This window comes from Mandrillus leucophaeus, unplaced genomic scaffold, assembly GCF_000951045.1.
Source record: "Mandrillus leucophaeus isolate KB7577 unplaced genomic scaffold, Mleu.le_1.0 Scaffold219, whole genome shotgun sequence".
In the NCBI taxonomy this organism is placed as follows: Eukaryota; Metazoa; Chordata; class Mammalia; order Primates; family Cercopithecidae; genus Mandrillus; species Mandrillus leucophaeus.
Genome location: NW_012102243.1, coordinates 354,351 through 369,455, shown reverse-complemented (window position 1 = coordinate 369,455; position 15,105 = coordinate 354,351). Strand labels below are relative to the sequence as shown.

The window sequence follows — 15,105 nt, the reverse complement described above, 5'->3', positions numbered from 1 at the left end:
TGTTTCTGGACTCTGGTGCCCCGAGGCCCCCGTCCCGGGCCTGTACACGTGTGTTTCTGGACTCTGGTGCCCCGAGGCCCCCGTCCCGGGCCTGTGCACGCGTGTTTCTGGACTCTGGTGCCCCGAGGCCCCCTCCCCGGCCTGCACACACCTCTGTGATTCCCTGGTGAGCTCACCTCGCTCACCTGATGAAGGAAAGATGAAACCCCATCAGCTCCAAGCCTTTCCAGCCGGGGCGATTTTCCCCCAGTCTACTCTACCCCAGAGAACACACATTCCCCTTTGAACTCTGACCCTGAACCCTCTTCTTGGGCAGTGAAGCAGGTGGAGTTGGTGCCCAACGGCCTCCACTCTTTCTGCATCTCACAGAAGCTCCTACAGGATCCTCCCGGGAGATGTTGACAAGCAGGGTTTCAATGAGTGTGGGGCTCCCGGTGCGGCTGGGGGCCATCCCATGGGTTTCCCTGCCTCTCTTAAGGCCCATCCAGACCCCACCCAGCCACCCCCAGGCCATGGGAAGAGAGGAGGCTGGAGGCAGGCATCAGTCGGCCGAAACACCGTCTCAGGAGCCGGCCTCAGAGCCACACAAGGATTGGCCTCAGAGCCGCTGGAAAGCGAGGACAGACGTCGCTTGGTGGCCACATGAGGCCCCTCCCGTGCACTCCCTGAGAATCCACAGATGCAGCCTGACCGTCCTGCCCCAGGCAGCCCCTTTCCCTGAGACCCCACACGAAAATGCCTGGAGCGGCTGCAGGGGAAGCCGAGCCCCAAGGGGATGCCCAGGGGACAGCACCACCCACAGACCCCTCCAGGTCAGTCACGCACGTCTGCTTTGCTTTCTCTTCAGGATCTGAAGACAGTGCTCTCCCTGCCCCGCTACCCAGGGGAGTTCCTGCACCCCGTGGTGTACGCGTGCACAGCGGTCATGCTGCTCTGCCTCCTGGCCTCCGTCATCACCTACATCGTGCACCAGAGGTGAGCCTGGCATGGGCAAGGGCGCCCACTGTGCCCGAGAAACCTGTTCTTACCTTCAAAGGCAAGTCCCTGAAGGGCAATGTCGCTGCCCCCTCATGTACAAAGAAGTCCCTGAAGGTACAACTCAGGTCTCCAGCCAGCTCAGACTTGCTCGGCAGCCTGGTGCCCACCACACAGCCGAAGGGTGGATGGAGCTCGGGGGAGTCACGCCCGTCCACTCAGGCCTCCGTCAGGGTCTTCTTGACGGCATCCCCTGTGTCCTTAACTGGGTGAAATAAGTTCTTCCAGAAGTGGGTGCAGCCCTGAGGAGCTCAGGTCCCCCTGGGTGGTCACTATGGCCGGCAGAGCCTGGGAGAGGCACCGAGAATATGAGGGGGTCCAGCCTCAGTCAGGGTGGGCATGTCCACAGCCAGCCATGGGCGGGGGTTCAGGTACGTCTGAGGCTAAGGTTGCCTTGGTCACGGACAGAGCTTGGATGCGCCCAGGGCCACAGTCTCATCGGAGACTTGGGCGCACACAAGGCTGTGATCACAGGAAGAGGCTTGGGCAGGTCCGAAACTGTCATCTCTGCTGTGGCAGAACTGGGCGCCTTGATGGGTCATCGACGGTAGAAACTGACTTCTCAGTTCTGGAGGCCAGGGTCCCAGATCAAGGCACCCGTGACGCTGTGTTTGGAGAGTCTGGAAAGGGCCGGCTCCAGGCTCACGGACGGCGCCCACTGCCTGTGTCCCTGCCTGTGTCCCTGCCTGTGGGGGTGAAGCACTCTCGGGGCCTCTTTCTCAAGGTCCTTGATCCCATCACAATGGCTCTGCCCAGAGGCCCCCGCTTCCGAATACCATCAGCTTGGTGGTTAGTGCTGTCCTACCAACTGTCGGGTGGGATAAAATACATTTAGACCAGAGTGGCTGTGATTACAGGGAAAGGCTGAGGCGAGGCCATGGCTAGAGTCACAGTGGCCGCCGTGCAGCCGTACCTGTGCTGGCCACAGCCTGGATGAGTCGGGCCCCAGACATGGTGGTGGTCATGGAGAGGGTCACAGCCACAGGCGGGCACGGCGGGCTCAGCCCCAGGCTATGGCCAGGGTCATGCTGAGCCAGTCTAATCACAGTCTCGTCCTGATGTGCCTGACGCCTGCTCCGAGGGATGCCCGCGGCCTCTGTCTCTGAGACAGTGTGTGGCCAAAGTCCTGGAGTCTCAGGGCCTCAGTGTCTTCATCCGCCAAGAGATCAGGTTGTTCAAGCTTCTGCAAACCCCTTTCAGCCTCAGTGTGCCAGGGTGACGTAAGGCAGAACTTTCCAGTGGCCACCACTCAGGGCAGACTCGGACGGCCTGTCTGCTCTCCCCTGACGGGGTTCTCAGATGGCTGCCCCTGACCCCACGGAGAGCCCACGGAGAGCCCAGACTTCCTGGGGACAGAGCCTCCGTCCCAGGGGGCCCTTCCAAACCTCCCTGTGCAGGGCTGCTGCTAACATGAAACCTCCTTCCTGCCCCACAGCGCCATCCGCATCAGTCGCCGGGGCCGGCACACGCTCCTGAACTTCTGCTTCCACGCGGCCCTGACCTTCACGGTGTTTGCCGGCGGCATCAACCGCACCAAGTACCCCATCCTGTGCCAGGCGGTGAGTGCCGGGGCGCCTTCGCTGGCTCCTACCAGAGGGGAAGTGTGGAGCGTTGTCTTGTTTACTGAATAATGTTCCGGCCTTGGCTCAGCTATTTCCCAGGAAGGGGTCGGGCCCCGGTGCGTCGGGGTCTCGGCTTCACGCCGTGCAAGGCCCGTGTGCCCCACGTTTGACCCCAGGGTTGAGTCCACCGCGCGGCCCCCTCCAGGCCTGCGCTAACATTTACCGTCCCCAAAGGGCGCACTCCCTGGGAGCAGGGACACAGCCTGCCCCTCCCGGAGAAAGTGGTGGGGCAGCTCGAGGAGGGACACACGCTCCAGTCAAGGGAGGAACCTGCAGGTGCCGCTGCCTGAGTCCCCAGAAGGGCAAGCGCGTCCTCTACACAGACCCCTGGAAGCCAAACAGAAACGTCACTCGGGGCCGGGCGCGGTGGCTCAAGCCTGCAATCCCAGCACTTTGGGAGGCCGATGCGGGTGGATCACGAGGTCAGGAGATCAAGACTATCCTGGCTAACATGGTGAAACCCCATCTCTACTAAAAATACAAAAAACTAGCCGGGTGCGGTGGTGGCACCTGTAGTCCCAGCTACTTGGGAGGCTGAGGCGGGAGAATGGCGTGAGCCCGGGAGGCGGAGCTTGCAGTGAGCCGAGATCACGCCACTGCACTCCAGCCTGGGAGATACAGCAAGACTCCATCTCAAAAAAAAAAAAAAGAAACGTCACTCGGGAAACCCTCCTCCCCCATCGCAGGGAGAGCTGGAGACTTGAAGCACACAGGAGGGCTCCTCACCTCCAGGGGCCCAGCCTGACCTTGGTTTAAAAGGGGGGATGTGTACCTCACACTCAGTTCCTGGCAGAGCTCATTGTAGAGACCCTCACATCAACACTAAGCCCCGTCCTCATCCACTTTGGGCTGTGGCTCATGGCCAAGGAGAGGACCTGCCTGGAGCCTCTGCAGCCACAGCTCTGGGGCGGCTCCTCCCTGCGCACCCAGCCCAGTCCCGGTGGCCGACCCACTTCAGCAGCCCCACAGCCCCGTACAGTCACCTCCAGGGCCCGGACACAGCCAGGGGGTTGCCATGGACGGCAGGGCAACTTGCCAGGGATCTGCCCTGTGGTTTCTAGGACCCTCCTGTAGTACCTGGCACTGACGTGCACCTGCAGACAGCAGTGGTCGAGACTCCCACAGGGGCTGCTCCACAGGGGTGTCTGGGGAGAATCCGGGCAGAGTGCACAGAACCCCCCCGACTCCCCCCAGGCTCCCGTACCTGCCTGCAGCGGCCACGGGCTTCCTTCCTTCCCAGCACCACACTTCCATGTGCCAGGCCGGGACGGGCTGGGCAGGCGCTCACACAAACACAGGGCCCTGGCGTCCGGCACGCAGAGGAGATGCCCTGTCTGTGTGACCGCACATCATGCCAGCCTGCCCCGAGGCCGAGCCCAGCATGGTCCCGGGCAGAGGAGTCGCTGGCGCGCACCTGAAGGTGGCTAAGGTCGGACGCACGTCCTGCCTCCTTAATCGTTCCTCTGATACGCTGGAAACAACCACAGCAAGTGCCTGGGAAACGCCACTGATGTCCCGCCTGTAAGTGCCTGCGAGAGGCCATCACCGTCACGTCTGCACTTCGCCACCAAGCACGCCACACACTGGGACAGAGCCTGCTGGATCCGCAGGTGCCCCCCACCACCACCAGCCAAGGGCCCTCGGCAAACCCTGCCCGCGCCTTCGGGAGCACCTGCCACCGCCTGCCTGGATGGAGCTCCCGGGGCCTGGGCCTGTGGCGACAGCTTGGGGCGGATGCTGGGGTGTTGGGGCTGCGGCGGGCAGGTCTGGAAGGTTCTGGAGGGTTGCAGTCTTGGAGGATATCTTGTTAAGGCTGCAGTCCTCAGGAGGAAATCAGCGGAAAAGACTGTGGCCTGTCTCCAGATGCCATCCTGATTTCCCAGGGAGCACGGTCCACTCACTCGCTCACTCAGCAAACGTGCTGAGGGCCTATGAGGTGCCAGGCCATGCTCTGGGCACTAGGGCACTGCCAGAGACAAGCCCACATGGCTCACTGTGGAGCCACATTCCAGGACAGGAAGCAAGTGTGGAAGACGAACCGTGGGAGCAGCCGGGGGTGGGAGATGCCTGCCGGACGCGTGACGCCAGGCTGGGGAAGCGGAGGCAGGGGCCGCAGTGGCTGCAGCCCCAGAACCACTCGGGAAGCTCACAAGGCAACGTTCTCCGAGCCCCCGATGCACTGTCTTCCCCTGTGCTCTGCCACGTGAACAGAAGCTTTCTCACTGATCTAACACTGAGGCCAGGCCGGTTCCACATTCGCAGCCTCTGGGTAAGGAGGAAAATTCAGCCACCACCGGCTGGAGAAAGAAGACCTGAGGGTCTAGTAAAAACTAGACTTGGAACCCGACCTGCCCACACGTGCGCCAGTGGTGCCCGGTCCGCCTGCCCCCCCGCCCGCCTCACGCTTGTCACACCCACCTTCCTGCCCGCCTGCCCCGCCCACCAGGGCCACAGCCCAGCACTGAGTGAAGCCTGGTCCCAGGCTCTGGATGGCTGGAGAGGACGGACGGTTGCTATGGCGACAGAGAGATGGCCACAAGCCCGTTCACAGGCTGAGTGACATCGTCAACAGAGACAGGCGCTGGCCCTGGGTCTGGCGGGGTGGGCCGGCCGTGGAGCGCTGTGGGACGCCGATGGCTTCCCTGCAGCCTCCCCACCTGTCCAGCCTGAAGTCAGTGTCTGGGACTCCGAGCTCTGCCGCTTATACCTTCTCGTGATCCCCAAATGCACACGGCCTGGGTGAGGCTCAGCCCAGACAGACAAGGGGCAGGGCCGGCTCTGCCATCCTCCTCAGCGCCCCAGGCAGTGACAATGACAGCCCCGCGGCTGCTTCCTTGAAAGAAAGAACCCGAGGCCCAGCTGCGGGGCCTCTGCCCCGCTCCTCCACATGCTGCCCCGGTTTCCAGGCCTCCCTGTCTCCACCAGGCTGCACGAGGCCTGGGCACGGGGATGGGACTCGCCAGGCCAGGAGAAAGGGTGGCGCCCCCGGGGCCTGCTGTGTCTCCTGCCGCCAGCGGCACGCAGGGAGCTCATCTGAAACTGCAAACGCGGCCGTCCGGTCTTTCCAGCCCACCCCACAGCATTCTCATCAATTATTGCAGAGCCTCCTCAGAAGTGAAAATGGAGCTCTGGATTTGATAAATCATCATAATGGTGCGACGTTAGCTTTATGCGGCGAATCTCTATATTCCTTAAACATTTATGTCCTTTCCAATTATAGCAGTATTTTACCTGTCATTTCAAAATGTCAGGTTATTACTCCAAAGGTAGCAGTGTGGCCCTGGTAATCAACTAACGCAGGAAGTCTCCATAGCAATGAGGAACGGCGACCTGCAGGGTCACACGAATGCATCCCCATGGGGGGCTCATCCTATTCACAGTAAGAGCATCCTGGCATGACCCCCTGGAGGACTTCACCTCGTCTCCCTTGGTGGACACCTGTCCAGGTCTGAGCTCAGGGGACGTTGGTCTGCAGCTCACAGGGTCCCGTGCCTGGGCCACAGGGACCACAGTGGGTTGTGCATGCAGGGGCGTGTGAGTGCACAGAACCATTGGTCCCCACAGACTCCCTGCTCCCGTCTCTGTGCAGAAGGGGAGCAAAGTCGAGCCGTTCAAGGGTCTCTGCAGCTCGGTGTCTCCCTGTGACTCCCGGGCGGCTGTGGGGTGGCCGCCGTCTGCCCTGGGGTACAGACGCTCCTGGCTGCCTGCTGCTGTCATTCTTGAAGCCACAAGCCCGGGCCGGGGCTGCTGGGCTTTGGGGGGTGGGTGCCCACCGAGGGCCTGGCTGACCGCTGCTCCCCCACAGGTGGGCATCGTGCTGCACTATTCCACGCTGTCCACCATGCTGTGGATAGGAGTGACCGCCAGGAACATCTACAAGCAGGTGACCAAGAAGGCCCCTCTGTGCCTGGACGCAGACCAGCCGCCGTACCCCAGGCAGCCCCTGCTCAGGTACTGAGTGCACATGGGCGCGAGGCCCTGCCTCCTGGGCCCTGGACACTGCATGCGCCTTCTGGGCTCGCCTTCTGGGTCTTGGCAAACCTCCTCGCCAGGCCACCAAGGCCTGAGGACGATCCGGTCCGTGGGGGAGGGTCAGTGTTCCCAGGGAGGGTGGAGAGCAGGCGAAGGAGCTGGGGGTGGGGCAGTGTGCTGGAGGGGAGGGGCGACGGTCCCCGGGGGTGAGGCGGAGGGGGCCCAGAGGGTGGAGGTTCCCGGGTGGGGTCTGAGGCAGGCGGTGCCCTGCCCTCCACATCTGCGGCTGGAACCCAGCTGGTCTGGGGCTGGCATGTGCTGGGGCTGGACGAGCCTCCTGTGCTGCAGAATTGCTGGCACGAGACCCTCTGTGCCCCGCAGGGCAGCCACGCCGGGGAAATGGGCTCTGGGTGGTTTTGGCTTCGGCTTTGTGGTCTCCGTAACATCAGGCAGCTGACTGTTGGTGGGGGAAAACCTCACATGCTCAGGCACTCATTTCAAGGTGGCCCTGGCCTGGGCCTTTCGGACCAGGAGGCAGGTGTGGTCCCCCAGTTCCCAGCACCTCCCCATCTCTGCTGTGTGAGGCCCGGGTGCTGGGATGGGACACTCGCCCCCACCCGCGGCCTACACCAGCTCTTGGTCCCCATCCATCCCCAGGCCGGGAATTCACCGTGGCCTTGGTGGGAACCATGGGCCTGCCTGGGGGTGGAAACAGCCCATGATGGCATGGGCGCAGACCTCCCTCTCTCCCTCTCTCCCCCCCTCCCTCAGTCCAGAGCCAGGGAAACCCGGGCGTCCACGTCTGGGCGGTGGCAGAAGCTCCTCTGCACCAGCAGGAAAAAACCGGGTCAGGGAGCCCGGACAGCTGCTTTAGACAGGGGTCCGGCCGCAGCCGTGACCGGGCTGCGGGGCTCGCCAGGGAGTTCCAGCGCCTTTGGTGTTTCCTTTTCTGAACTGAGACTGAATTCCAAACGCTCAGTCGGCAACAGCCAGGCTCAGAGTGTGGCCTCGAGGCCTTGGGTGCCTACCTGGCCCATCCTCTGGGGTTCCCTGAGGCTCCCTGAAAGCCTGCCTTGGGCACCTTCGACTTGCCCGGAGCAGCGCCCTGTGTGAGGCACCCCTGCCAGAGGCTGCTCTGAGGCCGGCGGTCCCCGGGGGTCATGGAGGACATTCGTCCAGTTGCATGTGAGATGTGGTTCCTGCTGGTGCAGGGACACCTGCTTCCTCGGAAGGGCTGTCTGGCACTGTCCCGTCCAAAACCGTCTGAAGAATTCATTTCAAGGCAGATACAGCCACGTCCTGTGCTGTCTCGGTAAACAGGGCTCACCTTCCACCCAGAGCATTTTCTGACGCTGTTTGATTTTCAGATCCACGCAGACACGTTGCCACTTAGCAACCAGGGCTGGGTGGTGCTTCTGCCGCTGGTGGGGGCTGGGGAGGTAGGGTTTCATTATCTTGCCTCTCTTGCCAGGGAGGCCCCAAGTCCCCTGGGTTTATAAATCACTCTCAAAATGCATTTCCTCATCTGTAATTGATGGAAGAGCTGCCTGGTTTTGAAGACCAGGCTGGCAGCCGTGGAGCACCCCGGCACTCTTCTGTCCGCCGTCTGCCAGTGTGCGCCACAGAGCCGTGCGTCTGTCCAGGTGCTGGGGGGCCAGCGGGCCCGGGGTTCGGCACTGACCAGCGGGCCCAGCAACGTCAAGGCCCTGCTTGCGGGCACGGCACTGAGGCGACTGCTATTCCTCCTGGGGCTGCCTGGAGACCCCCATCCTCCACCCCCTGCCCTCTGGGCCCCCTTCCTCTGTACAGAAAGGTCTTGACATTATGGCAGGGGGAGTCCACATGGTGCCGTGTTCCAGCTGTGTTCCTTGGTTACTGGCCTGCCTGGTCACTCTGTCTCCCCAGCCGCACCCCAGGTGCCTGGTTAGGGCTCGGCCTGTGCACCCCTGAGGCAGGTGCAGACTCGGGAGCGGTGGGCGGTGTTAGCTTGGACTTCGCTGAGGGCCTGCCCTCTCCGTGGCCGGGCCTGGGGCTGCTGGGAGACTGTGCTGGGAGACTGGGCGTCACCTCCTCAGGGAGACCAGCAGGCTGGAGCGGAGCCTTTCTCCCCGCATCCCAGAGGGGCTCACGATCAGCCCTCCAGGCCCTGGCCCAGAGCCTCTTCTCACCTCCCCCTCCTCCACCAGGAAACCTCCTCATCCGAGAGGCCCTTCCCAGCGGCCCTGCCTCCCCAGCCCCATTCCCTGGCCCACACATTATCACCGCCAACAGAAATTTGGTTCCTGAGTTCCAAGAATCTTGCAGTCTGGGAGGGAAGGGTGTGGACACCTCTCCAGGCAGCATGTTGCCCACACCCTCTCTGGCTGTTCCCATCCTGCCCTCTGAAAAGAAGACCCACACCACTCCCTGCCTGACCCCCCGCCGGGACGGGGCAGCACCGCCAGCTCCCACTCACACGGACAGGGGCCGAGTCTCAGCTGCTGCACATGAAGGAGCCGTGTGCACCGCCCACCCACCGCCGGCCCAGCTCTGCAAGTGTTAACAAGAAGTAACGAGAAAACGGCCGTCCCCGGGAAGCGGCTGTGTGAACTCAGAGGACGCGCCTGGAGCTGCCGACGTTTTGAGAAAGCCCTCGCCATCCTGAAGGCCCACAGCCAGGGTTTGCCACGTGCAGCGGCCGCCTCTGCTTGACTTCGTGGAAACCAAACCTTCAAAGTCCAGGGAAGATACAGCCACGTCAAATGTTGCCGCACTGGTGTCCGTGAGCATTTCACACGCCTGAGGCCCTCTCTGTGTGAGCATGGGGGATGCCCCACCTCTGCGTGGGACCTCCCCTCTCCACAAGACAGCCTGGTCGGCAGAAGGGGCGGACACCCCCCAAGACCCCCAACTCTGCAGGGGTTGGACTCCGTGGGCAGGAACCTGCCCTCTGGTCAGGGTGAGGTCAAGGAGTGGAGGGGCCAGTCCAGGGAGGCCCAGCAGCGAGAAGCCAGAAGCTTCTATGGCACAGCAGGGGCCCCATGGCCAAGGTCACAGCCACCGTCCACCCCTCCCCTCACGCAGGGGTGTGACCCTTGTTACTATGACAACACAAGCCTGGGCTCTGCGCGGGATTCTGCCACTTTCTAGATGGGGATTCACCTGATCTCATCTCCCCTTGGTCCCAGGATGAGCCCCCCACGCATGTGGGCCTGTGTGGAGGGATTTGGGGGCACCCTCTGCCACCCCAGTTAGGAGGCACTGCACAGTCAGGCCCTCAGAACCGCCCTGGGCCTGCGGAGGGGCAGTGGCCTGACGGGTGTGTGGTCTGAAGCCCACACCAGGGTGAGGGCGGCAGGACTGGAGCCCAAGGGGGGTGCCTTGGATTTGGGGGGCGCTGGAGCCCTTGCTGGCTGCAGCTTCCCTGCTTTGGTCCCAGGCCCATCGCTCCCCTCCATTCACACAGCATTTTCTCCAAATTCCAGCAGCATCGCAGCCGGTGAGGCCCCTGCCGACTGAATGAGTCACACGCAGGCCCCAGCTCCTAGGAACCTTTGGAGACCCTTTTCCAGGCCCGAGCTGCGGACCTGCCTGGGCCCCTGCCCAGCAGCCCCACCAGGATGGGTCCCTCTGCTCTCCTCAGCTCCTGCCATGCCAGGATCTGGTCATCTCCATCCACCCACACGGATCCCTGTGGGCGTCCCCAGCACAGCGGCTCTGGGCCAAGGAGGGTGCACAGGGTGGGCACAGCCTGGCCTCAGGGCACAGGGGACTGGAGAGCCCCCAGGAAGGGCACCAGCCACCAGATGCTGGCTTCCCCACATCGGGGGCACCGTGGCAGACACCCATCCCAGATCCTGTTGAGGTGAGGCCTGGGCGACTGGATGGACGTCCCACAGAATGTGCAGCACGCTTCCTGGGGGAAGGCCGTCAAGGCCAAAGACACTCAGATAACGTGGCAGGTCATGTCTCTGCACACAGTCTCACCCCCGCAGCTCAGAGTGGCCATCACGGGCTCCTGGGCAGTGTTTATCGGGGCCACGCCAGCTCTGAGCGTCACTGGAGTCACAGCTACATCTGAAGGCCGTGTTAAGAAGCACTACATCTTCCAACTGTGAGCACAGGACGTGTTTCCTTTTGTTTAACTCTGTAATTTCTTCCAGCAAAGCTTTGCGGAAGAAATTTCCAGTGCACACATCTTGCACCTCCTTGGCTGAATTTTCTCCCAAGGATTTTATTCTCTTGATGTTATTATAAATGGGATTCTTTTCTTAATTTTCTTTTTGGATTGTTCATTTGCTTATGAACAAAACACAACTGATTTCTGTGTGCCAACCTTGTGTCCTACAGCTTTGCTGAGTTCCTTTATTGGCTCTAGTTAGTGTTTTGTTAATTCTTTAGTATTTCCTGTATATATAATTATCACGTCATCTGTACACAGGGATAGTTCTACTTCTTCCCTTACAGTCTGGAGGGCTTTATATTTTTTTCTTGCCTAATTGTGCTGGCTACAACTTCCAATACAATGTGATTGTCTCTTTTTTACTTGTCACTCTAGCTAAAGGTTTGCCAATTTTCTTGATCTGTTTAAAGAGTCAGTTTGAGTTTCATTGATGGTCTTCATTTTTCTGTTGTCTATGTTATTTATCTCCACTCTGATCTTTATTACTTCCTTTCTTCCATGAGCGTTGGATTTAGCTTGCTCTTCTCTTTTCAGGTTTCTTATGGTGCAAAATCAGATGGTTGACTTGAGCTTCTTTTTCTTATGTGGATGTTCATGGCTATGAATTTTCCTCTGTGTGCTGCTTTTCCTGCATCCCTGAGTTATCTTGTGGGGTATTTTGTTTCACTTATCTCCACAGTGTCACTTCTACTTTTCCTTGTGATTTCTTCTCTGGCCCACTGGTTGTTTAAAAGTATGCTGTTTAATTCTCACAGATGTCTAGATAGTCAGGGAAAAAAAACACCCTAAAATTGTGCTGCAACTGTTAGTGTCAAGCTGAATGAAGGGAATCCCCGCTCGATCAAAGCAGCATGACTTTGGGGAGCTTGTCTCTGTAAGGAGATCTTCATTACAATGATGAAAACATTGTTTCATTTCTTCCTTGTGATTTGGGTACAGCAGAGGGGTGGGAGGGAGTGGGTGACCCTGCGCATCCTGCTGTGTGGCCTGCCCTGGCCAGGCCAGCCTTCTTCCCTTTCTCCACGTGTGAGGAGTGGAGCAGGTGTGGGCATGAGGGGCCAGGGAGTGCCTCAAGGTTAGGCCTGGACCAAACGTCACACAGACCTTTCTGAGCACACCTGGGAGTGTGCAAGGCCTGCAGCCCTGCTGGTGTCTTCAGTGCAAGTGTGGTTGTAGGTTGAGTGTGAGTCTGTTTCCTGGCCCCAGAGCTCTGCCTTGGGGCCTCCTGTGGGTGAGAAACCACGCAGAACCTGGCATGAGCCTTCAGCCAACAGAAGTGCCACCCTCAGCCTTGCAGGAGGGAGTTTAGGGGAAGGACAGATGCAGCCTCAACCGAGGAGTCCATGAACTCTTGGCACTGCTAAGTGGGGCTAGGGTGACTCTGTGGAGAAGGAAGTAGGGAGAGACACCAAAAGGGGAGAAGGAAGCAGCTTGGCTGGGAGGAGACAGAGGTGTCGGACACAGGACCCCCCCAGGCCCACAGAGGCACTGGCTCAGCCACCCAAACCCTCGCAGTGGTGCCTTCTCGGATTCAAGCACCCTCACCTTTGACCAACATGGTGGCCACTGTCACCTCCCAATACTCTCAAGATTCTAGACACTAGACTCTGTTGCAATACTCTGTCCCAAAAACACCATTTGCAGTCTGCGCACCAGTCCTGACCACCACACACATTTGCCACAGCCTCCTGTTGCCTCCCTCAGATATCCCAAGACAGCTCAACACTGTGTGCATGTGGCCCCAGCTCCACTCCTCCCTCAGTCCCACAAGGGAACCAGCTCCATTTGGTCCCAGCTCCACCCTTCCCCTCATGTCCTCCATGGCCCCAGCCCCACCCCCCCCCCTCATAGCCTCCATGGAAGCAGCCCCACCCCCTCACCTCTCGTCCTCCATGGAACCAGCTGCACCCCCTCCCCTCATAGCCTCCATGGAACCAGCTCCACCCCCTCACCTCTCGTCCTCCATGGAACCAGCCCCACCCCCTCACCTCTCGTCCTCCATGGAACCAGCTCCACCCCCTCACCTCTCGTCCTCCATGGAACCAGCTCCATGCCCCCAATGTCTTTGCAGCTCAGCAGCCGGCACTGCTGTCCCAGCATTCGTGTCTGGGTGCTGGACATTGTGCCAAAATCTCTACCTGCTTTCCCAGATGAGGCCACACCTCCAGGCCCAGGAGTCTTCCCCACCTCTCCTGTCCCTCCTCCTCTCCCAGCCCCACTCCCTGGACCTCATTTTTCCTGCTCTGTGGACTGCCGTGACCCCAGCGGGCCTCCGTGCCCTTTTCTCAGCCTCCTGCTCTGCCACCTCCACACCACCTGGATACTTTTTCTCCCCAGCTGGAAGCCTGACTGCCTGCCCCCACGACCACCCCCCAGACCCCCCCATTGCTGCTCAGCTCTGGCTCAGAGCCTTCCTATCTGCCCCTTCCTGGCCTCGCCTGCCCTTTGGGCACTGAGGGTCAGTCCCTCCAGTGGGATGGGCACCTCCCATCTCCACTCCAGTCTCCTCCCTGCACCTCAGCTTCCTCTTAGGTGAGACCCCTGACCCTCTGCCTGGTGCCCACTCACTATTGCAGAGCAACTGTCCCCTGACCTCTCCTCCCCTAGATGACAATGACAGGAAGGTCCTTCCTGCTTCGTATTCTCCAGGCTTGGCATCCAGCCCCTCCCGGTTAAATGTTGAAACCAGAGACAAACGGCAGGGATGTAGCACATACGTGTGAAATTGCCTCCATGCTCAGCTGGGCTGGATGTGTCAATGGAAAGCAATCAGTTTCGTATTTGTTCTGACACGTGGGTGAGCAGCACACGGCCCGTCAAGCGGTGTCAGGCCCCACAGCCTCTGCACACTCAGGGAGGGGCTGGAAGGACCCAGGACTCAGCAGTGGCGGCGTTTCTGGGTGTGGTTTGTCTCCACAGAAGGATCCACCACAGGGTCAGCGAGGGAAAAGGCGTCCGGCAGAGACCGAGACTCCAAAGTTCTCCTGGGAGACGGCAGGTGGGGAGGACCCACACAGAGCCTGCTCCTTCCCCCAGCAGCAAAACGCAGCAAAGTGCGCCCCGCACTTCTGCCCAGGAGGCCTCTCAGGCTCAAGCTCTGGGTTCTTGCTGGGACGGGTCACTCCTGTGTGCTCTGCCAGCTCCACTGGCCACAGCTACGGATCCTCACACTCCGGCGGGAAGACAGGTGCCGCCATCAGTCCCAAGGTTCATGCAAACAGCCCAGACTGCTGTAGTGCTACATCCTGCGTCCTGCGTCCCTGTAGAGCAGCCTTATCAGGCAGGGACGGGGGGAATGTGTTGAAAGCCACTGATCCAGGCCCCTGCCACGGCCCCAGAGCTGGCCCTTCTGCAGAGCAACACCGGGCTGCACAGGGTTGAATGTTCAGAGAGAAGCTTCTTGGATCTGCCGTTTCTAACTATATGGGTGAGAAGAAAGAAAGGCTGAGAGAGAGATTCGGTAAGAAATATAAAGAAATACTGGAAGAAAAAGAATAAGAGCAAATATGATGTACCCTGAGCTGATCCTTTCTACACAAAACAGGAGCCAGCAGCCTGATGCCCGTGTCTGAACGATTAGCCTGCTTCCTCTACACCCAGCTCTCACAATCCAGATTTGTTATTTTCCGGAATTCCGTTTGACCTCTATTCAGCCACTTCCCCTTCCGTGTCTTTAGTTTCCTGCCCAGTCCCTTTGCCACAGAGTGATGTCTGCCTGGGGCCCCGGACGCAGGTGCTGCTGGATAATTCAGTGATCCCTGGTCCCCAAGCACCTGCTCGGATGTGAGCAGAGCCCACTGAAGGGTTGTTTCTGCATCCTTTAAGTGGAAATGTGGCTGAACTGGGGAGGTTTTGGGTAGGCTGGGCCTCCTGCCCACCACGGGCACCTCCCCTCCTAATCCTGCCAAGTCACATGCCTGCCATGGGCACCTCCCCTCCTAATCTCGCTGGCCACCTGCCCGCCGTGGGTGCCGCTTCTCTTAATCCCTCCATACCACTTGCCCACCATGGGCACCTCCCCTCCTAATCCCACCAGACAACCTGCCCGCCACGGGCACCTCCCTCCTAGTCCTGCTGGCCAGCCCACTTTGAGGAAGGGCCTCTAAATAGACTGAACTTTCCACATTTTCTGCTCCCACTGCCAGCCAACGGGAAGCCACTCCAGAAACAAGCAGAACTTTTGTGGTTTCACAGGTGCTCGGGGCTAATTCCCCATTCAGCAAAGAGCAATTACATCCCAATTTTGCAATTTGCCCACCCTTTCTGGTCAAGTGCACCAAGCTGTGTCAGTTATTTGAGGTCTGAGGGCTGTGT

The 15,105-nt window shown here is 60.1% G+C and overlaps 1 protein-coding gene across 2 annotated transcripts in view; it reads left to right on the top strand.

Moving 5' to 3' along the window:
- ADGRA1 (adhesion G protein-coupled receptor A1) overlaps nt 1-15,105 on the top strand; it is a 41,145-nt gene that overhangs the window by 8,464 nt on the left and 17,576 nt on the right. The window contains exons 3-5 of one of the 2 annotated variants that reach the window (XM_011980827.1): nt 848-975; nt 2,471-2,594; nt 6,463-6,608. In XM_011980827.1, the coding sequence (XP_011836217.1) occupies nt 848-975; nt 2,471-2,594; nt 6,463-6,608 (398 nt within the window). Of the gene's footprint in view, nt 1-847; nt 976-2,470; nt 2,595-6,046; nt 6,104-6,462; nt 6,609-15,105 lie in introns of those variants that run through there. The other variant, XM_011980829.1, reaches the window with a different exon arrangement.